The 23,172-nt window shown below is 43.5% G+C and overlaps 1 protein-coding gene across 1 annotated transcript; it reads right to left on the reverse strand.

Annotated features, from left to right (window-relative positions):
• Positions 1 to 909: 909 nt before the first annotated feature.
• On the reverse strand, positions 910 to 8,869 carry MRPL19 (mitochondrial ribosomal protein L19). The gene is made up of 7 exons (XM_055312636.1): positions 8,764 to 8,869; positions 7,795 to 7,975; positions 7,505 to 7,622; positions 5,218 to 5,336; positions 4,882 to 5,016; positions 1,442 to 1,623; positions 910 to 1,294 (listed from the first exon to the last, which is right to left on the reverse strand). The coding sequence occupies exons 2-7, from the start codon at positions 7,895 to 7,897 to the stop codon at positions 1,073 to 1,075; spliced, it is 879 nt and encodes a 292-aa protein (XP_055168611.1). The 5' UTR covers positions 7,898 to 7,975; positions 8,764 to 8,869; the 3' UTR covers positions 910 to 1,072.
• Positions 8,870 to 23,172: the final 14,303 nt, after the last annotated feature.

The following is a 23,172-nucleotide window of genomic DNA, read 5'->3' on the forward strand; positions in this document are numbered from 1 at the left end:
CACAGGAGAGATGTGAATGCAAATCCCAACGCAGCCAAGCACCAGAGGGTAGATCTAGTTGAGGGGTGCCCTCATTAAGACCTGTGCTTGGACTCTTGATAACCCAAGGAACAGCATGCTCACGTAAGCCTAGCCCACATTACCTGGAGGCTGGTTTGTACCAGGTCATTTATATGCCAGAATTTCATTCCACTTCAGCTACACGGATCAGCAAGGATACTCACATTGTCCTAGAGAAGTATTGTTTTGACCTGTCCTATGAGAGGGAGTTTGATTCATCATGAGCTAAAAACCAGAAAATAGAGAGCTTGCTACTCCCTCCAACCACATTTCCGCCAGTCATCAATTACCTATGCTATAGTCCCACCAGCTGTCCTGTGGCGGACCCCCTATTGAAGCAGGACTCTCATGACTTTAGCCATCTCAAAGTGACTTTTGTAAGCTCTCAGGGAAAATGCAGCCAGACTGTGACCAAAAGACTTAACGCTCTCCCCGAAGGCTTCATGTAATAATGATGTTGTCCTTTTATATCTGCCAACAGGTTTCCCAAAACTAGATATGCTGTTCTGGAATGGATAGGTATGTAATAAACTAAAAGAAAAGCAAGGGAATGATTGACATAAAGTCAGGACGGTGCTTGTATCTGGGAGGGGAGAGGGATGTAATTGCAGACACACAAGGGTCTTCTCAAATCCTAGTAAATGTTCTATTTCTTGACCTTCTTAGAGATTACTAAATGTTTTACCTCTTACCCTGAGGTGGGTACATCAATGTTCACTTTATCATTACTCTTCATACTTTTTTTGTCTTTATAATTTATTTCACAAATTTAAAAAAATCGTGCCTCTTCCATGTTCAGAATCCAGGCTCACTTAAGAATATTTCAGTAATGATTTGACTCTAAAGTAATAAGCTGGTATGCTAATTTTATTTTTTTACAACAGTACTCATAAACAAATCAATGTTTAGTTATTTAATGACTATGTCCTCATATATGAAATTAAATTGGTCTTTAAATAAATTCTCCGGGAGTCAGTATATCCTCTGCAAATAACCAAACTGATTCTCAGAATCAGGACTTTTTTGATGCTTCAATTTCATCCCATATTGCAGCTTCAATTTTTGAAGTATCATATGTCCTCATCATATCAAACTCAAGCCATGGCTGACTCCATTTCTGAGCTTCTTTCATTTGTTCTTCAGTTAAAGAGAGATCAAATCTGATGCCTTTAATATTAAATTTTGGACGTTCCCAGCGTTTGGACCAGGGCTTAGGCTTCATTTTTACTTTCAGCTATGGAAGATAAATAAATAAGTTAATTAATTAATTAATTAGTTAATTTTAGGCTGACAGTCACAAGCAAAAATTCTACAAGTTTTTGTTACGATGACTCTTTCTTATTCTACAGACAACTTTCAGTTCCAAAACTACAACTTATACCTGATTAACAGGAACTTCGTGGCTAGGTTCATGTGCTACTGGCTTCATATTCATATCAAAAGTGCTATATTCGGGAAGGGCATCTCGTAAGTATAGCAAACTATCATCCAGTCGTTTCTCTAACTTGATCACTTGGATCTCCTGGATTCGAGGATTATAAAGTTCAAAGCAAATCTCAACACCTAAAAAGAGAAAATATATTCTTGTAATCTAAACCCAGATGTCTGCATGCATATGCCTCATACAACAGTAAAAACTATTTCATAATGGAACTAGCAAAGGGTTCTACACACAGGAAATGTGACGTAAATCTGTAATTTTTAAGATGAAGATTATTAAAAGAAAAAGAAACTAGAGTCCATGTAGATTAAAAAGTGAAATAATGAGTTAGAATGACAGTCTAAAGAAAAATGTCTTCTATAGTCATACAGCTCTTCACTTCTGATAGTATTAACTTGGAGACAGTTTGAGAAAATTCTTCTCTGTGGTGTTCTTATTTATATCCCAATTATTTAAATAAAACTTGGCCTTCTACATTAAGGGCGACATGATTAATGATGTAAAAAAAGAATAAATAAAATTTTGTTCTAACTTCGGTTTAGAAGCCCCTCTTAAGGATGGCCTGGGTTTTAAAACATGCTGGGGCTTTCTATATGGAGCAAGCTAGGAACAGCTCCAAATGCCTCAAGATGCTACAAGTAATAGTTGAAGATACATCGTCTGTAGTATCAAACACTTAAGGGAAAGAGTACACTCTCAGGTTTCCTGAAATAATCCCATGAGAGGGATCCCTGGGTGGCGCAGCGGTTTAGCGCCTGCCTTTGGCCCAGGGCGCGATCCTGGAGACCCGGGATCGAATCCCACGTTGGGCTCCCGGTGCATGGAGCCTGCTTCTCCCTCTCCCTCTGCCTGTGTCTCTGCCCCTCTCTCTCTGTGTGTGTGACTATCATAAATAATTAAAAAAAAAAGGGATCCCTGGGTGGCGCAGTGGTTTGGCGCCTGCCTTTGGCCCAGGGCGCGATCCTGGAGACCCGGGATCGAATCCCACATCGGGCTCCCGGTGCATGGAGCCTGCTTCTCCCTCTGCCTGTGTCTCTGCCTCTGCCTCTGCCTCTCTCTCTCTCTCTCTCTCTCTCTCTCTCTCTGTGACTATCATAAATAAATAATAAAAAAAAAATTAAAAAAAAATAATTAAAAAAAACCATTTTAAAAAAAAATAATCCCATGAGAAATACAAATATATATGATCAACATTAACATCTACTATTTAACGCCAGGATTTATTTAATCCATTACTTACTGTATACTTCTTCTGTTCCAGGTACTGATTTAGGAACTGTACCTATAGCAAACTCAAAATAGGCTAAGATCCTTTTCCTCTCATAGAGCTTATATTCTAGTAGATGACAAACAATAAATAAACACACTATAATTTCATTTACAATTCTTAATTTCAAGTAATTTCATACAGTCAAGACAACCAGAGTGATAACACTGTGGCTGGGGAATAAGTAGTATATAGTCAGGGAAAGCCTCTCTGAGAAGATGATTTAAACTGACACTAGAGGGGCACCGGGCTGGCTCAGTCAGTAGAGCATGCGACTCTTGATCTCTGGGTTATAGGTTTGAGCCCTATGCTAGGTGGAGAGATTACTTAAAAATAAAAATCTTAAAAAGTAAGTAAATAAATGGATACTATAAATAGCCAAGAATGCTCAAGGCAGAAAGAACAGTAAATGCAACGGCCCTGCAGTCTTAACAAATTTGCCATATTGGAAAAAAACAGAGATTCTTTTGGCTGGAACAATTTTGTTAGTGGGCCAGGAAAGGAAACCAGAGATAACACGGTTGCCGACAGGGGGCAGTGGTGGCATGGACAAGAGTGGTAGCCCTGGAGATGGAGAAACAAGCCAAACTGGGATATGTTTTTTTGAAGATTATGCCAAGAAAAACTGATTGACTAGATGTGGGAAAGACAGTAATTAAAAATCGCTCCTAAGTGGACAGTGGTGCCATTTATGGATGTAGAAAAATCTGAGAGCAGCACATTGTGAGGGGAAACAGGATTCTATTCTGAACTTTAAAAAAAAAAAAAAGTATTTATTTGACAGAGAGAGAGAGAGAGACAGAGAGAGAGAGAGAAATTGAGCACAAGCAGAGGGGAGCAGCAGCAGAGGGAGAGGGAGAAGCAGGCCCCTCGTGGAGCATGGAGCCCGATGCGGGGCTCAGTCCAAGGACCCCAGGATCATGACCTGAGCCAAAGGCAGATGTTTATTTTAACCTGAGCCACCCAGGTGCCCCCTGAGCTTGTCCTATGCCTAAAAGACATCCAATTGGAAAGTTGAAGAGGTAGTTATAAGTGCAAATCTGCAACTTGGAAAAGGTCAATTCTCGAGGCACAGATGTGGAAGTTACCATCAGATGGATGCTATTTAAAGCCAATAGGCTAAAAAGAACATCAAAGGTGTACCCATGCGGAAGGTCAAGGCAGGTTGCAAAAGTCAAAAATACTTTATTTTGTTGTTTTTGCTTTCTCCCTGCCCCCACCTGTCCCTGAAAGTACTTTAGAGAAGGGCAATAGGAAATGAACACCTTCGGAGTATTCAGTGTCTAGTACTTCCTATATAGTATCAAACACAGCTGACCACAACCCTGGAAGGTAGAAACTATTATTATCTCAATTTTAAGAAAGAAAGAAAATCAAACCAAAGTCCATCTAACTCACACCTGTGGTCACGTCTTTCTGTCACAAGACTTCTCCAAGCACATGGCCTGATCAAAGGCACACATTTCTGCAACCAGTCAAGTCCTGCTGAGCCCTCCACGCAGGGTGACGCAGGTGACGACCCAATAAGGAAGACAGTCACTGTTCTCACTGTTCAATGTCTTTGAATATAATACTGCACTGTCGGGGATTGTGAAGCACACAACTTTCTAAGTATGAAAACTTTACTGTCCTGCCATTTTTAGAATTTTGCCACTTGGGCCTCTTTCTTACTAGGCATAACAAACAAATTTTGCCTTTTTAAAGATTCCTCTGATTCTTATCAAACAGTGATTATTATGATGACTGTCATAATATAAAGCGAAATGGGGGCATTCATTTTAGGAAAAGGTGACTCACACAGACATCATTATGTTTATCTTAATGTTCTCATGGGTCGTTTACTCCAAAAATGAATGTCCCACACTGCTTACAGTTTCTTGTCTCCTCCTGTGATGCTGCCAGAGGCTGGAAAGTCTAATGGTGGCAGGCCATACTACAGCCACCCTCATGGGAACACTGCATCGACCGTTTATCCAGTAGCTTCAATTCTCCCACCATTCTTAGGCCACAGACCCCACGGCAGCTCCCGATGTCTTATCCGAGGATGCAGAACACAAGATGGAATCCTGAGAGAACATGTTCCAGAAAATCAAACTAATGAAGTGAAACCTACCTTGTCCTTCAATAGTATTTCTAAGGATAAAAGTAGCTCCAAGGCCTGCTCCTGATCTCTGGATACAGATCCCCAGAAACTGGCTGGCTTTCCCATTGGCGTACAGGTCAGCTGTAGTAACACGAAGTATGCTTCCTAGAAATTCAGAAGATAAGTGAACTTTTACATGACACACAAACAACATTTCTAGGTAACCTCATAACTTCCTAAATATTTTAATATGTTAGGAAGAAATACCTCATCTGGGCAAAACATAGATATGTGGAAAACAGTCTTCTCCAAGAAAAGAAAATGAACCCCTCCCACCACTAATAAAAGCATCCAGCTCTTACTGACCCACGTAGAACTCTGGAATATGGAGTATTTTTCTCCTTTCTAACATATCTTTTCTTTCTATTTGAAACTTCAGAGGATTTGTTCTTCCCCTTGGAGGAATAAATTCAGGACTCAAGAACCTGTGAAAAACATAAACAAAAAAATTTAAGGCAACCTTTAAAGGAAAAACTGTTGTTTTTACCAAAACAATGAAAGACTATGTTGACATGTTTTATTCTTTCTTCTCTAAAGAAAAGTCAATTATTTACTTGCAAAATTGTTGTCAATGCTCATGAAAACAGTTAAGTTCCCGAGTACTCACCTGGCACTGTGTTAAGGGTTTATGAAAACCGAGAGCATAAATTAATCCTTACAATGAGCAGGTGGGTATGGGGTCATCATCATCTTTTCACACATAAAAATGAAGCTTAAAGAAGGTAAGTAACTGACCTATTGTTATATTAGCTATAAACTTACCAAGTCAAGATTTTTTTTTTTAAGATTTTATTTATTTATTCATGAGAGACACAGAAAGGCAGAGACACAGGCAGATGGAGAAGGAGGCTCCCTGTGGGGATCTCAGTGCGAGACTCGATCCCAGGACCCCGGGATCATGCCCTGAGTCAGAGGCAGATGCTCAAACACTGAGCCACCCAGGTGCCCTCAAGTCAAGATTTAAATGTAGTCATGTCTGTCAGACTACAATGCATATGGCCATAAACCACAAGCCTCGCACTGAGTTGTCTGTGTTAAAATAAATGACACTGGAAAAATGTAAATCTAGAAATTAGTAACTGCTTCTTTAACTTCTCTAAGCTCACTTCTTTAAAAGCATAAATGACATTTCAGTGAAAATTCACGTCCTTATTACCCGTCCCAAGAAATAAAATTTTCAATATACTTGGAGCTCCAGTGTACCCCGCCAACAGTTAATTACTATGGCGCAATTCATTAAATTTGGTAGGGATTATCCCTTTGAGTTTCCTCCTCCTCCTTCATGTTGATTCACCAGTCTCTCAGGAGCTTCCCAGGTGTACTCTGAAACTGGGCCCCATATTATTTTTTTAAAGATTTATTTATTTATTTACGATAGACATAGAGCGAGAGAGAGAGAGGCAGAGACACAGGCAGAGGGAGAAGCAGGCTCCATGCACCGGGAGCCCGACGCGGGAGTCGATCCCGGGACCCCAGGATCGCGCCCTGGGCCAAAGGCAGGCGCCAAACCGCTGCGCCACCCAGGGGTCCCCCCTGGACCCCATATTCTTAAGGGCAAGCAGATAACCCAGGAAAGCAGCAGGTCAGTGTAGGTGGGCGGGTGGCAGTTTCAACGACAGCAGAGTGAACTTACATACAGGCTCGTCTTGGGCGGCAGCAAGACGAAGGCATCCCCATACGCACTGCCAAATCCTAAAAACTCATAAAGACTAAGTGGGCTCAGTCACATGTACCACGTGTGTGTTCTCAGTACGACACGGTCATCTCCAAGCTCTGTCTTTAGAGCGGCGTCTGCGAGCAGGAAAGGCAAGCAGGACCCACCTTCCAAGGGGCAGGGGAGGGGGTGAGGCGGTGGATCCAGCCCACAGCTCAATCAGGGCTCACGTCTTTTTTTTTTTCTTTTTTAAGATTCTACTTATTTGAGAGGAGAGCGAGACGGAGCATGAGCTGCGGGAGGGGCAGCGGGACGGGGAGACGCAGACGCCTGGCTGAGCGGGGCGCCCCCGCGCGGCGGGATCCCGCAACGCTGAGCTCGGGACCTGGACTTCGGGCGGAAGCCCGAAGCTGACCAGCCGCGTCCCCCGGGCACCAGGGGTCGCGTCTTTTGAGGACGACGATCTCCAACACGCGGTTTCCTCCCCGGAGATTTTTTTAAGAGCCGCCAAAAAAATTGAAATAGCAACAGCACGAACACCCACATATACTTCACTTTGTTTCACCAACTGCCAACGTTTTGACATTTCTGCTCCACACGTACATGTGGTTTTTGTTTTTCCCGGACGATTTGAAAAATGCCAAAGAGCGGGGTGTTTCACGCCTCAACACTTTGTTAGGCTCCTAAGGGCCGGGTCTTGTGCTCCAGTTATCCCAATACCCTTACGACACCTGAGATTTCTGCGGGCTTGGGACAAACGAGGAAGACCGCGGAGCCCGCGGCGCCCGGCGCACGCGCCTCGGGAGTCCTGCCCACAGGCTCGAGCAGGCCGAGCGCCCGCCCCGCGGCTCTGGGGAGGCCGAGCCCCCGCCACAGGCAGCCCGCGGGCGCACAGACCCCGCGAGCGTCCCGGGACCCGCGCCCGCACTCGGGCCTCACCTCCTCTCCTGACGCGGGGCCCGGCGCCGGTCCACGATGACCGGTTTCGGCGGCGGCTTGAACGCGCCGGGCTCAGAAGGCCCCGTGCTCTGCGGCCGGCCCGGCCCCACGCGGGCCCCTGCGGGAAGCGGGCGACAGACATCAACAGGGCTCGCCCCGAGCTCCCGCGGCGCCCTGCCACCTGCCCCAACTCGCGGTCCCGCGGGGGCCGCCCCCGACTTCTAGGCTCGCCTCCCTCCAGCCTGGCCCCGAGCTCCTTCGCCCCAGCTTGCAAGCCCCACTCCACTTACGCCAGGCGATGGAGGCTGGCGCGGGGAGCAGCGCCCCGGCGGCTCGGAAGCCTCGGCACAGGCCCGCTGCGGCCCCACAGGCTCCCGCAATGGAGGCCGCCATGCCTGCTCGCTAGCGGGCAGGACTACAACTCCCAGTAACCAGTGCGGCGAGGTCGCGGCTACCTGACGTTGATGGCAGCTGTTACGGGACAAAATATCTAAGACCTTTCTCCCTCCACCCCACCCCACCCCACCCCACCCCACCCCTACTTTTTCCTCACCGCTCTCCCCATTAACCCCAACCTCGGCCTAAGTATTGTAGGGAAAGGGCGTATTTCTCTAGTTCCCCAGGATGTACCAAGTTTCAACCCTCCTTGGGGGTGTTCTCTAGCCTGGAAAGCTTCTCTCTCTCTTTGAATCAATTCTGTCTTCACCTTCTCAGGCTTCGCTACTTCAAAAGCCCATTATAGGCTCTTACTCTTACTAGGTACCTCCCATTAGCACCTAGGATATCATCTGCAGTTCAGTTTTTATTTTAATTTAATTTGTGATTGCTTGCGTGATTATTCGATTATTGTCTAGTCCCAGCATTCTGCTCGTGCACGAGTGCATGGACTAGGCCATCTCTTGCTCCCTGTGCTCGCCTCCAAGCCGCCTCCAAGCCGCCTCCAAGCCGCCTCCCCTCTACCGGCTGTCCGAGCAATGGCTTCAGCCTCCAACCTGTTGCTTCGCCCAGAAAATCTCCCTGATGTCTCCCTGTCTCTCCCTAGGTAAAGTTCCTAGAACTACCCCTGGCACCATAAAATATTTCAAGAATCCTTATCCTTTCTCATCCCATCATCCGTATCTCGAATCCGGGTCACCGTCCTTTCTCCTCGGGATCACTGCAAACCACCGCACCTGTATTCTTGTGCAAGTGGTTTTCCTGCCTCCAAATCCGTCCAGTTCTCCAAGCAGCGACCCAAAAGATGGCTCAGACATACATACCTCATCCTTATCATTGCCCAGTTTAAAGCCTTCCATAGTTCCCTGTTGACCCTGGAATAAAAATCAAATGGCCAAAACAAAAACAACTCCACAAAAACAAAACAAAAGAAATAGCCTCTGTAGCTTGCCCCACCCCCACCCCCACCCCCGCCCCCGCCCCCGCCCCCATGTACTCTATTGGGCCATCCTGAAGATACATGAGCTGTTACATCAGCCTGAGAAAGAGGGCCGTGTTTCAAGGACAGAATTTAAGGTGCCATGTGGAGAGACAGTGCTATTTTAATTCCAGCTTTCTTGATTAGAACAGAATTTGTCCCGTAATAACAAGGAATTACACTACCAAAGTGTCAGATCAGCTAAATTTAGACTTTTTCTGCCCATCCAAAAAGGAGACTTCAAACCTTTAAGAGAAGAGGGAAAAGGGAGCAGAGACTTAGATAATTGTGACTGGTAGTGGTGATGATTTTCCTGGGCTAGCTAAGCCCAGAACAGCTTGATCATCACTCTTGCTGGGGCGGGACCTATGAGGTGAGAGCAGAGAAAGAAAAGGTAAGACCTTCAAAGGAGGAGGGCAGGACTTTGTGAACATTTCCAAGTCATTCCTGATGTACCGCCCTTTTAAGGATGAAAAAATGATTTTGTAGAGTTTTACAAAACTAGAAGAATGAGTCCGAAGAAACTTATCATCTCCTCCCATATTCCTGCTTACCCAAAAATCCATCAGTTCACTCTGACATTATCTTAGCATGAAGAACAAGCTGTAGTTTTAATTATTCCACCAAAGAACTACACAGAGCAAAATCAAAGGGCACAGAGCTGCCAAACCATTTTGTGGGAACTTCAGTTATACTACTTTTATATTTTATACTCAGAGAGAAGAGCATGAACAACATTGTATGGTATTCAGCCAAGAAAAGAAACTGTTCCAGGCAATTACCCTACTTCAGGTTATTGCTCATTATTTCATCCTCTATGCCTTGTACAGTGCCTGACACTTGATAAATATTTCCAAGTAAATTTAGGAAGATCACTCTAGTTGCACTTACAAAATGAATAGGAAGCAAGAAACTACTCCAAAAGAGTGATATTGCTAACCTAAAAAAAAAAATTTAAAAAAAAAAGGTTTCAGAATGTGATCCCTGGATCAACAGCATCAGGAGCATGTTAAAAATGCAGATTACCAGGCCCCCCAAATCTAATGAATCATAAACTCTGGGGGTGGAGGTCAGCATTCTATTCTTTAAGGAATCTTCCATGTAAGTCTGAGGATTGTTCAAGTTTGAGAATCATCGGTGTAGGGCAAAGGAGATAGGAAAACATTTTTAGGAAATCAATCTGAAGCAAATTCAGGCAAAACAATGTTATCACATGCATTAGCTGTGAGATTTTCAGTATCTTCTCTCTGCCTTAGTTCCCTTCTTGGTACTAGGATATTGGTATACCTACCTCACTTTGTTGCTGTATAGATTAAATTCAGACAATCCATAAATAAAGTTCTTAAATAGATGTCTGGATTACAATATATTAATATAATTAGCATTAAACTTACTTTAAAGATGAAAAACAACTTCTACACCAACAAGAAGAGACTATAAGCTAATCCATGTATTAACTCATCCAAAGAAAAAAATCTTTCCTTTTGGAGAAGGGTTGGTCATCATGAAAACCAATAGAAACCAATAGAAAACCGGTCTATTGGCCAGTCATTGCCCAGCCAAGATATTGGTCAGTCATTGCCCACAAAAGGAAGAAGCTTTCACCAAGTGATTTGGGGAAATTCCAGGCCCATTGATGAGTTCCTCTTGGGGTTTTAACCAACAGTTTTGGAGTTTTGTCTGGTTCCACTGATGAAATTATCCCTAACATGAGGTGATCCCTTTAGACTACTGCCACCAAACATTTGAAACCTATGCTTAACTTCCATTGTTCTGTGTTTATCAAGCAACTCACTCATTCTTATTTGACATTGAATTTTGCCTTCAGGGAAAGTGCTTGGCAGAGAAACATAAGTGTTCTGTTTTGCTGGCCAGAATGATTACGTTTTGTCTCATTATAAATTAATAACTAGCATTTGGTGTTGTCATATAAGTCCTATAAACCCAGTTCATGTAAATCTGACTAAAGATGAATCTGTTTTGCTGAGCTGACAAAACTGTTTCTGAGTTTCCAAACCAGAGGGCACACCCAGGGTCATGACAAATTCTCTAAAGGAAACACATTATATGTGAAGTCTTGTGGTATATATGCTGCTAGATAAAATATCCTGATATCACCTCAGAAGCCCCCCCTCCACACACACACACACACACACACACACACACACAGAGACGCATACGCATGCGCGCGTGCACACACACCCTCTATTAGCTATCTATTGCTGTGTGAGAAAGTATTCCAGAATTTAGCAACTTAAACCAACATTTATTATCTCACAGTTCTATGGGTCAGGAATCCAAGGATGGCTTAACTGAGTGATTCTGACTCAGGTCTCTCTCCAGGCTGTAATCAAGATATGATCAAGCAGTCATCTCAGAGCCCAGGTAGGAGGAGACCTACTTCCAAGCTCACTCACGTGTCTGGTGGCAGGCTGTCACTGGCTGTTGGCTGGAGACATCAATTGCTTACCACATGGGCCTCTCCGCAGGGCATAATATGATGGCAGCTTCCCTCAGAGCTGGCTAGCAAGAGACAGAAAGGGAGCAAGGCAGAAGTCAGTCTTTTTGTTTTCTAATCTCAGAAGTGACATCCCATCATTATTGCCATGTTCTACTCATTAGGATCGAGTCACTAGGTCCAGCTCACGCTCACAGAGAGAGGACCATAGGATCATAAATACCAGGAAGCAGAAGTTATTTAGAGGCTTTTCAAATTTTGCTGAGGTCAGGAGTAGCAAGGGCCCCAGATTCTAGGCTTATCCAGTTCCACCAAAGCAGTTCCATTATATTTCCATTCTGTGTGTGTGTGTGTGTGTGTGTGTGTGTGTGTGAGAGAGAGAGAGAGAGAGAGAGAGAGAGAGAGAGAGAGAGAGAGAAAGAGAGAGGCAGAGAAGACACAGCAGAGGGAAAACCAAGTTCCATGCCAGGAGCCCGACCCGGGACTCGATCCCGGGACTCGATCCCGGGACTCCAGGACCACGCCCCGGCCCAAAGGCAGGCGCTAAACCACTGAGCCACCCAGGGATCCCTTGTGAACTAGACTTATATGGCAAGATTCTGTTTCCAAAAAAGGTACCAAGGCTAAATATGCTTGAATCCACTGAGGTGTACACACTAATTGATGTTGAGAGCTGAGACCTCCTGCATCAACAGAAACTTAACAGAAGACAAGATTGTAAACTATTAACTTTCCTGTGTGCTTCAAATAATTGTTGTAAACCAAGTTAGCTGGGTGGTTTGCTACCTGGGCAAACAGCTGTCTTATCAAGAAAACAGTAGTTCACTGGAACCACTAAGTCACTTATCAGAACAACATTTCCCTCATAAAAACATACCTGAAGATCCTCACCTTGCCATGTCCCCCAATCCTAAACTATTATGTCAGGAATTTTGCTCAACCCCAATGCATTCCCTGCCTTGAAAAAATACTTTAAGTCATGAAAGCATAGACTCCATGACTCCAAATGTCTCGCCTTACCTTTCCCTTTGAGTCTATCAGGTGGTGTTTCCACTGCTGCAATAAGCAATAATCAGCTTTGCTTGGTCAACAGGTTTTTAATGGTGGGTCGTTGTGTGGAGTCGACAGCTGGCCATCCATTCATTCAACAAATATTTAGTAAGCCCTACTATGTGCCAGGCACTATGCCGCTAGGCACTTGTCACATATCAGTAAACCAAACAGGTAAGAAACTCCCTACCTCATGGAACTTACACTCTATTGGGAACAAAGACAATGTACCAAACACATATGTAAAGAAATATAACTAAATTATGTGCTAGATACTGATTAGTTAGTCCTATGAGAGGAAACAAGGCAAAAAGGAATAGGCAGGATGGGATCTGCAGTGGTGTGTTCAATTTTAAGTGAAATGGTTTACAGTTCACTAAGATGGTAATCTTTTTTTGGTAGGACTTTTTTTTAAAGAATTTATTTGTTTGTTTGTTTGTTGTTTTGAGAGAGGAGAGCATGAGCAAGGGGCAGGGCAGAGGGAGAAGCAGACTTCACGCTGAGCAGGGCTCCATCCCAGAAGTCCGGGATCATGACCTGAGCCAAAGGCAGATGCTTAACCGACTGAGCCACCCAGGTGCCCAAGAAGGTAATCTTTGAACAAAGACTCAAGGAGTCGAGGGAATGAGTCATGTGGCTACATGGGTATTTAGAAGGAGAGTTTTCCAGCCTTAGGAAACAGCAAGCACCAGGGCCCTAAGTTGAGAGGGTCCTTGCCCTGCACAGCACAGAGAGGAATAGCAAAGAGGCCAGAGTGCCGGAAAAGATAGAGACCAGCAGATGAGGTCAGAGAGAGAATGGGAAACCAAATTCTGCTGAGCCTCGGAAGCTTCTGTGAGGACTTTGCTTTCACTCTGAGTGGAAAGGACAGCTGTAGAAGCATCTGAGCAGAGGGGTGCCATGGTCTCACACTAGCTGGATCACTCTGGCCGCAGCACAGAGAATGGATGCAGGACGGGTGCAGGGATGGATGAGGGTTGGGTGCAGGATGGAAGCAAGGGGACCAGTTCAGAAGCTTCTGGAACAACCGGATAAAAACTTCATCTAGTTGAACATGGTGAGGAAAGTATGTTCTGAGAAGAAGGGGTTGCTTCTCCAGCGGGTGAAAGCTGCTCAGCAGGTCTATTGTCTTGGTTCCCAGGCAAGCAGGTAAAGGGAGGGGAGCTCTGGAAAGAGCCATGCAAAGAGGAAACAACAGGAGAGTATGGTGCCTGGGCACATGCTCCCATAACTATTTGAGTCATGCCTGGAGTCTTGTTTTAATTTTTTTTTCAACAGTGCCATTCCCAATAATATGCCAATTTGTTTCTTTTCTTTCTTTTTTGTTGTAAAATGTACATAACATAAATTTTACCATTTTAATTATTTTAAAAATTTATTTTCAGTAAGCTCTATTTCCAATGTGGGGCTTGAACTCATTACCCCAAGATCAAGAGTCACTTACTCTATCAACTGAGCCAGCCAGATGCCCCCTCTGCTAATTATTTTTAGGGTACAATTCAGGGACAATTCAATTGCAGCATTGCACAACCATTACTCTAGCCATCTCCAGAACATCATCCCCAACAGAAACTTTGCACCTATTAAACATTAAATCCCCACGACTCTCTCCCAAGCCCCTGGTAACCTCTATTCTACTTTTTTCACTCTAGGAATTTGTCTATTCTAGGCACTTCATATGAATGGAATCATACAATGTGTGGCCTTTTGTGTCTAGCTTCTTTTACCTAGTATGATGTTTTCAAGGTTCATCCATGTAGTGGCATGATCAGAATTTCATTCTTATTAAGGGCTAAATAATATTCCCTTTGTATATGCTACATTTTGTGTACCCATTCATCTGTTGATGGACAGACATTTGGTTTATTTCTTCCTTTTGGTTATCGTGAATAGTGCTGCTATGAACATTGATGTGAGAGTATCCCAGTGCCTGCTGTATATTCTTTCTGGGATATACCTTGGGGTAGAATTGCTACATCATATACTATGTTTCACTTTATGAGGGACTTTCAAATTCCCCACCCCACCCCCGCCACAGCTGCACAGTTTGCATTCCCACTGGCAAGGTAGGAGGGCTCCAGTTTCTTCACATCTTCACCAACACTAGTTATTTTCTCTTTCTTTTGTTTTTTTCCCCCCCTTTTTTTTTTTGAAACTAGCCATCCTCATAGGTGTGAAGTGATAGTTCATTGAGATTTTGATTTACATTTTCTTTTTTTTTAATTTTTTAATTTATTTATGATAGTCACAGAGAGAGAGAGAGAGAGGCAGAGACATAGGCAGAGGGAGAAGCAGGCTCCATGCACCGGGAGCCCGACGTGGGATTCGATCCCGGGTCTCCAGGATCGCGCCCTGGGCCAAAGGCAGGCGCCAAACCGCTGCGCCACCCAGGGATCCCTGATTTGCATTTTCTTGATGATGAGTGATGTTGGGGATCTTTTCATGTGGTTGTTGTCCATTCACATTTTCTTTAGGGAAATGTCTACTCAAGTTTTTGATCATTTAAAAATTGGATTGTTTTTGTTGTTGTTGAGTTGTAGGAGTTCTTTATATTATGGATATTAATCTTCTATCAGATACATATGTCTTGCTAAATAGTTTCTCCCATTCTATCGGTTGACTTTTCACTGTCTTGATAGTTTCCTTTGATGTACCAAAGTTTGTAATTTTGATGTAGTCCAATTTATTAATTTTGTTGACTGTGCTGTTGGTGTCACATCCAAGAAATAGCCAAATCCAATATCATTATGTGTTTTTCCTATGTGTTCTTCTAAGAGTCTTATAGTTTTACCTCTTATTATGTCTTAGGTCTTTACTCCATTTTGAGATAAATTTTCTCTTTTTTAAAGATTTTATTTATTTATTCATGAGAGACACAGAGAGAGAGGCAGAGACACAGGCAGAGGGAGAAGCAGGCTCCAATGCAGGGAGCCCAATGCGGGACTCGATCCCGGGACTCCAGGATCACGCCCTGGGCTGAAGGCAGGCGCTAAACCACTGAGCCCCCCAGGGATCCCGAGATAAATTTTCTATAGAGTGTAAGGTAAGGGCCCAATTTCATTCTTTTACATGTAGATATCCACTACAAACAAACTATCTTGGGATGTTCTGCAGAATAGCATTAACAGCATAAAGAGACAAGCTTGTGATTGGCTATCAAGCAGCAACATGTTCATGAGAAATGTCCGATCTTTAAGGACCAAAAAGTAGTTCTCAACAGCATTCAGAATACCTTGTTGATGTTTTGCTATCTGAAGGGGGTGTTTTGTAAAGCCCCCCATTATAACCCCTTAATTCATAGGGATGAAAAAAAATTCCCTTTACCAGGAAAATGCAAATGACTTTCCTTACACTGAAAAATTGCATTGCATAATATGATGATACTTTTGGTGATATTTTCCTAATATGTGACAAGTGTTAAATGATTATTCTTTTAAAAATATAAAATCATGGGGCACCCGGTAGCTCAGTTGGTTAAGCATCTGCCTTCAGCTCAGGTCATGATCTCAGGGTCCTGGGATAAAGCCCGTAGTCAGGCTCCCCTCTCAGTTTCTCCCTCTCCCTCTGCATCCCCCCCACCCCCACGCCTGCACACACACACACCCTCTCTCTCTCAAATAAATAAAATCTTTTTAAAAATGTAAAATCATGGCTCTCATACAAATATAAAATAAACACATGTGAAGGGTCACCTGGGTGGCTCAGTGGTTGAGCATCTGCCTTTGGGTCCTGGGATCAAATCTCACATCAGGCTCCCCACGGGGAGCTTGCCTCTCCCTCTGCCTATGACTCTGCCTCTCTCTGCACCTCTCATGAATTAAAAAAATAAAATCTTTTTTTAAAAAAGTAAACACTTGTGAAATGTCCTATTTAGCTCATTAATTATTGAGGAAAGCAATAGAGTGTTATATAACTAGTCTGAAGGGGACTCAAAGTTGCCCACACTTACATTCACAGAAGTGCTGGAGGGAATTCACAAATAGATGCCACTGGGTGACCTCACATTCCACCAAACGCTATTTGTTTTCTATGGACAAGAATTACTGAATTACTACCAGTTTTCTATAACTTGCAGAGTTGTAAAATACCACAGAAACAAGAAAGGGTTGAGGTGATGCTGATGGGTGAACTCATTTCAGTCTTTCCAATTTTCCTACGGAAGAAAAGTGTACTTGAAGCTGTAGTATGCTGGTTTGATGGTGGGAGATTTCACTTTCCCCTGAGCATGAAATTTCCTTTTTGACAGCCACTACTTGTCATGGGTAGTTTTCTTTTCCTTGGAATAAATAAGAGGAAGAGAATGTGAGCTGAATGGATACAATTGGGTTTCTTTCTTCTCTTATTTTATTTGTGAGTTCTCCAATAAAATATCGTAATCCCAATAAATGTCCCAACATGTTATAGCAACCTCACTCCATTGTTTGCTTTTTTAAAAAATGTACTTTTCAGTCACAAAGTAAAGCGAGGGTTGATGACTCATGCTCATTCTTTTTTCTTTTTCAACATAATATTTATCAAGCATCTGCTGTCTTTTAAGAACTATTAGAGGCACTAGAGATGCCATAGTGAGAAAAATAAGTCCCCTGCCCTCATTAAGCTTACAGTCTTGTGAGGGACACAGGCAATAGGTAGAGTGAATAATATCAGGGAGTAGTAAATGCTCTGAAAGGTAAGAGAATGAAGTGGGTAATGTGAACCAAGTGAAGGAGCAGACCATATGAACACCTGCGGGAGGCTAGTAGCATAGAGACAAAAAAATCATAGGAGCATCAGTAGCCTGTAAATCTAGAGATTCATATTGGTATATTTAACAAACTTTTCCTGTGCCCCACTGTGTTATGTGGCCCTGTTCTGTGTGCTTATAAACCCTTGGGGGGGGGCAGAATTTTGCTGTCCATTAGGATATGGAAAGAGGAAGGTATATTTCTGTCTGTTGGTTTCTTGCTCCCTCTACTCACACCTCCTCATTATACATGATTTTTCAAAATCCAACTTAATTGGTCCTTCTTCCAAAAAGCATTTCTCATCACTCAAGCCAAATTGGCCTCCACTGCGTGCTCTCAAAGAACCTGTGCATTTTTGTATTAAATCGCTCATTACACTTGATCATAATCATCTCTTGGTTGTCTGTCTTCCCCATCTGATTGCTCACCCCCTAAAGGCAAGCTCATCGCTGTACTCATGACTCTAGTGCCTCTAATAGTTCTTAAACCTTTGCACTTTTGAGGCCCAGCGCAAAACCTGGAGTATCTTTTCTCTTGCTAAGTACAGGCAGAGAGGACAAAAGTGGTGAGGCTAAGGGGTCAGGAGGCTCTGCACTTTTTTTGATTTTTCCATCTAAGTCTTCTGAAATAAGGTATTTTCGTTTTAAAATGGGAAAGCAGGAAAAATGGGAAAGCAGCCCCGGTGGCCCAGCGGTTTGGTGCCACCTTCGGCCTGGGGTGTGATCCTGGAGACCAGGGATCAGGTCCCGCACTGGGCTCCCTGCATGGAGCCTGCTTCTCCCTCTGCCTCTGTCTCTGCCTCTCTCTCTGTCTGTCATGAGTAAATAAATAAAATCTTAAAAAAATAAATAAATAAAAAATAAAATGGGAAAGCAATCTGCTTTATTTCTAAAACATGAATGCACAGACTGTGGCTGGTTCTTCCTTTACATAAATTTTTCTACAACATGACTGAAAAGCAGCATTGGTCCTGAATTAAGCTAATAGCTACAGTGACAGGAAATGGTGAAGCTAACTCACAGGAAGCCATGATAACAACGTACTTATAATAACTACATCATGTGATGCATTTTATAAGGATTTTCAGTCCAAATGGCTGGGGAGGGGCAGGTTGCTTCTGTGCTCTCCGGAAAAGGAGCATTCTCTGGACTCTGAGAGGCAGAGCTCCACAGGCTGATGTTAGGCCGTCCTCTGGTGGACACAGCGCCACACAGCAAGGCGGGGAGTTGGAGGTCCACGCCACAGTTTTTCTGGAGAGTCCCTTCAGAAGGCTTGTGTTTTTTCGACTGAAAAAAAACATCTTGTGGGGGCTCGCCTGTGTCTCTGCTTCTCTCTGTGTGTCTCTCATAAATAAAATCTTGAAAGAAAGAAAGAAAGAAAGAAAGAAAGAAAGAAAGAAAGAAAGAAAGATCCCTTCAGCCCGGGGCATGATCCTGTGAGACACACACACACAGAGGAGAGAGAGGGAGAGAGGCAGAGGGGTGGGGATGTGAGACAGGAAGGGGACCTAGGACAGAGGCCCGGTGAACAGCAACTTCTAGGGCACATGTAATTATAGGTAAAATGAGCTCTATAGTATCCAGAGAAGCAGCTGCCATCTGGAGCTGCCAGAGAGAAAGAAACTGGGAAGCTGATGGAAGAGGGGAGACAGCAGATGGATGGTCAGCCAGCACCAAAGTCCTGGCATGTCTGGTGAGATGAAGCTGACAACTGGCAGTAGATACAGTTCCAGAGAGTGAACCTTAGTGAGCACCACTTAGTAGGAAGCCCCATTGCTGGTGTTAAATTAATTAGTACTTTTTAGAGAGCATACGAAAGTGGAGGGATTGATTTTTTTTTTTTTAAACAGGCTCTATGCCCAAGAGGCTTGAACTCATGACTCTGAGATCAAGAATCACATGCAGAACTGACAAGCCAGCCAGGCACCCCCAGAGTCCAGGGATTGAAAATACTCTGCAGAGATGTTACAGAGTAACTTGCTGAGACAAAGCTAGTAAGTCTTAGTGTTTTTCCCCCACCCCCACTGGAAGGCAAGCCTCCTTTGTGTGTCTAAAGATGTGAGTTGGCCTCCCCTCCTTCCACCCCCAGGGAAACCCAGAGCTCATGGGTTTCAGGACTCCAAGGAGATATGCTTCTCCCTGGGAAGATAGGAGTAGAGACTGCTGTTTGGAGGAGCAGTTGAAGCCCCCTGATCCAGAGAGATTAGCAGGTCTAGCTGCTACTGAAGAAGGAGAGCTGGGGTGTGGAGGGATGCACAACGTGTGGGCAGGGGAGTCTGCCCACTGTTAGGTGTACAGAAGGATGGGGAAATCACTGCAAGATGCCAACCATGGAAAGAGCTGACTGCAGGAATCGGCCCCAGACTATTCAGAAGAGTCGGACAGGAAAGGTGAAAAATAATAATCAGTAAAATCTACCTCCTACTTACATTTCCCATCAACTTCATGGTTAATTTAGTTCTACAAAATGGATCCAAAGTTGAGCAAGGTTTATGGGCAACCATTGGAGCCACACCTCAAATTCAGGCAATAATATTTTTAAAACTGTGACACAGATGCTCCTGTTAGGGGTGGCTCAAAATCCTCACACATTCTTGGCCCTACTATTTGGGACTGGGATTACTCACTTAGGAAGGGTCTCTTAGGGTTCTCCATTTCTCCAAATCTTAAGGATGATACTTCAGGTGCCCCTGAGATGGTGTTAACACCCTCCATCTGAGAATGTGCTGGGAGTTTCCTCACAGAGCCTGCAATTATCCACTTCTAAGCCCTTGCCGTTCACCAGCATGCTGTCAAACCTCGGCAAGTCTCCCCAAAATGGCTTTGAATAAGGACTGATCTCTATAGCAGACACCACATTCAGTTCTGAGCTCAGAAGGCCCCTGCTTCTCCAGCTGTGTCGTATTTCAAAGCTCTTTATGTTGCTCCATCATCTACTCATCATTTACCCTTCATTCAGTTTGTTAAATATATATTGAGATGCTACCCTGCTAGGCACTGAGAGCTCAGGCTTCTGCCCTCAGGAAACCAATCCTGAGGAAACCTCAAGCAATTTTTTTTTCAAGCAAGTATTTTTAAACCAAGTGTTCACTATTATAGAAGTCAACGAAGTCATGTGATTTTTTTTTGTAATAGCTAAATAAGATGCTATTTTACTTTTCAAAATTAAAGATGTGGGATGTTGGCAAATTGAACACCAATAAAAAATAAATTTATTATTTATAAATAAATAAATAAATAAATAAAGATGTGGGGGAAATGATTGCTTGATCTGTGTGCAATCCTTGGAAGGAAACTACTGTATTTATATATCTTGATATCATTAGCAAAGATGCACTTGTGAGGCTAAAAATGTAACGGAAAATGAGTTGAGCAAAAAGTATACGAGAAGACATCAACATCTTTCTTGATAATCTTACAAAGGAAGAAAGTGTTCGGGTTGAACAACTAAATAGATAAACCAAGACGAGATCTGGCTTAGGTTGTGTTGTCTCCTGCTCCAGGATCATGCCCTGGGCCTAAGGCAGGTATTAAACCGCTGAGCCACCCAGAGATCCCCACAAGTTGGTTTTTTTGAGTGTGTTTGTTTTTGTTTTCAATAAAAAACTTCTTGGGGACTCTTGGGTGGCTCGGTGGTTGAGCATTTGCCTTTGGCCCAAAGCCTGGAGACCCAGGATCAAGTCCCACATTGGGCTCCCCGAATGGAGCCTGCTTCTCCCTCTTCCTGTGTCTCTGCCTCTCTCTCTCTCATGAATAAATAAATAAAACTTAAAAAAAAAAACCAACAACTTCTTTCACTCTATTGATTAGTATTTTTTAAAAGATTTTTATTATTTGAGAGGGAGAGCTAAAGCACGAGTGGGGTGAGGGGCAGAGGGAGAAGCAGACTCCTCGATGAGCAGGGAGCCTGATGTGGGGCTCTATCCGGGGACTCTGGGATCAGAACCTGAGCCAAAGGCAGACACTCAACCACTGAGCCACTCAGGCACACCTTTTGATTAGTATTTCTTAAAGAAAACTTTAGTCTCCTAGTTCCACATTAGCAAAACACCACTTCATAGTCAATTACAAGCTACTAGATTTAGCCTACAGCACCAATATTCCTTTGATCAATTTATCAAAAAATATGAAGGGCTCCTGATTGTGGAGACAGAATTTTGTAGTGAATACATCTTTGAACTTGTAGCGAATACATCTTTGCAGAAATCTAACTAAAAAGGCATCAGTTAATGCCACTTCCAGCCCTTTCCTCTGTTGGGCCTCACCATCAGCCAAGCAAGCGAGTGCCTTCAGGTCAAGACCATGCTGGGGAAAGCTTTGTGTTAGGTATTACTGCTCCCAGGATATGCAAAGAATGCAGAGTTTAATGACTTGTCCAAAGTCACTTTCACTAAACTAAATGAGTATTTAGCTGAAGTCAGGTCTATCAGCTCCCCCAAATCAGTGCTTTCCACGGCAGGGAAGAGAGAAAGTTTGCTGAATGTGAGAGTCTAAGGGTGGAAGGTCAATCCTTACCCCTTCCCAACCACAACCACTGATCTGGTCTACTGCATGTCTCGAGCATCTGACTGAGATTATATCCAAAGAATTGCACTTGTTAGTTGAAAAGAAAAGAAAAAAGAAAAACACCATGCATTACATGCATTACTCAGATACTTTGAGGCTGAGTTAAATAAGACTGGAGGAGGGACACCTGGGTGGCTCAGCGGTTAAGTGTCTGCCTTCTGCTCAGGGCATGATCCCGGGGCTTCAGGGTCGAGTCTCACATTGGGCTCCCTGCAAGGAGCTTGCTTCTACCCTCTGCCTGTGTCTCTGCCTTCTCTCTGTGTCTGTCATGAATAAAAATATAAAATCTTTTAAAAATAAGACTGGAGGATTATTTATTATCAAAGCTCTCAGCCTATAATAGTGTTTCTCAGGTTTTGTGTACATAAATCGTTCAGGTATTTCTGGAGATTTCTAAGTCCCACTCTGAGATATCTGATTGAATGATCTGGGAAGAAGCACAGGAATTTGTGGTTTTAATGGGTACCCCAGGAGAATTTGATGTGGTGTTGAGAGAACTGCAGTTTGAAAAATAAGCAAAGATATTTTGAAATAAATACAAGCTGTGAATACAAGAAATTGTCCAATCTTCCCCATTCGATGCACATGCCACCCCCTTCAGAAAGCCCTCCTTGAATGTCCCAGCGAAGACTTGTCTTACAGCTTGGATGTCTACCCTGATTTGAGTTTGGGGAGAGAATGGTTAATGGCAATGAGAGAGAAGATGAGTCTTAGAATCCAGTATAAACTCCTTCACATAAAGCTGGGAGGCTAATGAACAGGGGACATGTGGAAGGAAAAGTTAGGGTGTTCCAAAGCCAGCAGAAAGGAGACTTCCAATCAGAACAAGTGAAAGAAACAAAAAAGGTGAACAAAGAAATTATCCTCCTGAAAAATATCAAGTAGTATTTGTTAAGAATTTAGAGGCAGGCACATTTCTAATCTACAAATCAAGGCCTGATAGCTGGCTGCAGGCCAGTCCTTCTCTGCTGGGAGCAATGTTCTGAGAATCCTTCCTACTGGACTCAGTATTGCTGACATATCCCAGGAAGCATCATGGACAAGAATGTGAGGTCTAGGAAGCAGCAGTGATGGGATTAGTGGCAGCCTCTGGGTTCTGTTGCAGGAGGAGTTAGATGCAGCAATCTGTAGGTAGGGGGAGTTTGAAGCTGTGTTTGCTGAGGACTTTATGTGACATTGACAAAAATTATAATCTGCATCATATTTATCTCCCAGATAGAGATCAGTGAGAAGGGCTTGTGGCTTAAATGTCTATCCCTAGCTATCCACCCACATGGGGATAGAACTTGATGATCAGTTGGTTTTATTATCTTTCCTCCCCTTACTGTTTCCCCTAGGAGAGAAAGAAGCTATGAAGGTTCCAGTGTTATTAAATTTACACTTGCCTAGGTTTGGTCCAGCTCACATTAGGAAGGGCATGCTGTTTCTGCGGCAGCCAGGACTATCAGCCACAGACT

Source organism: Nyctereutes procyonoides, unplaced genomic scaffold (assembly GCF_905146905.1).
Source record: "Nyctereutes procyonoides isolate TBG_1078 unplaced genomic scaffold, NYPRO_anot_genome, whole genome shotgun sequence".
NCBI classification, from domain to species: Eukaryota; Metazoa; Chordata; class Mammalia; order Carnivora; family Canidae; genus Nyctereutes; species Nyctereutes procyonoides.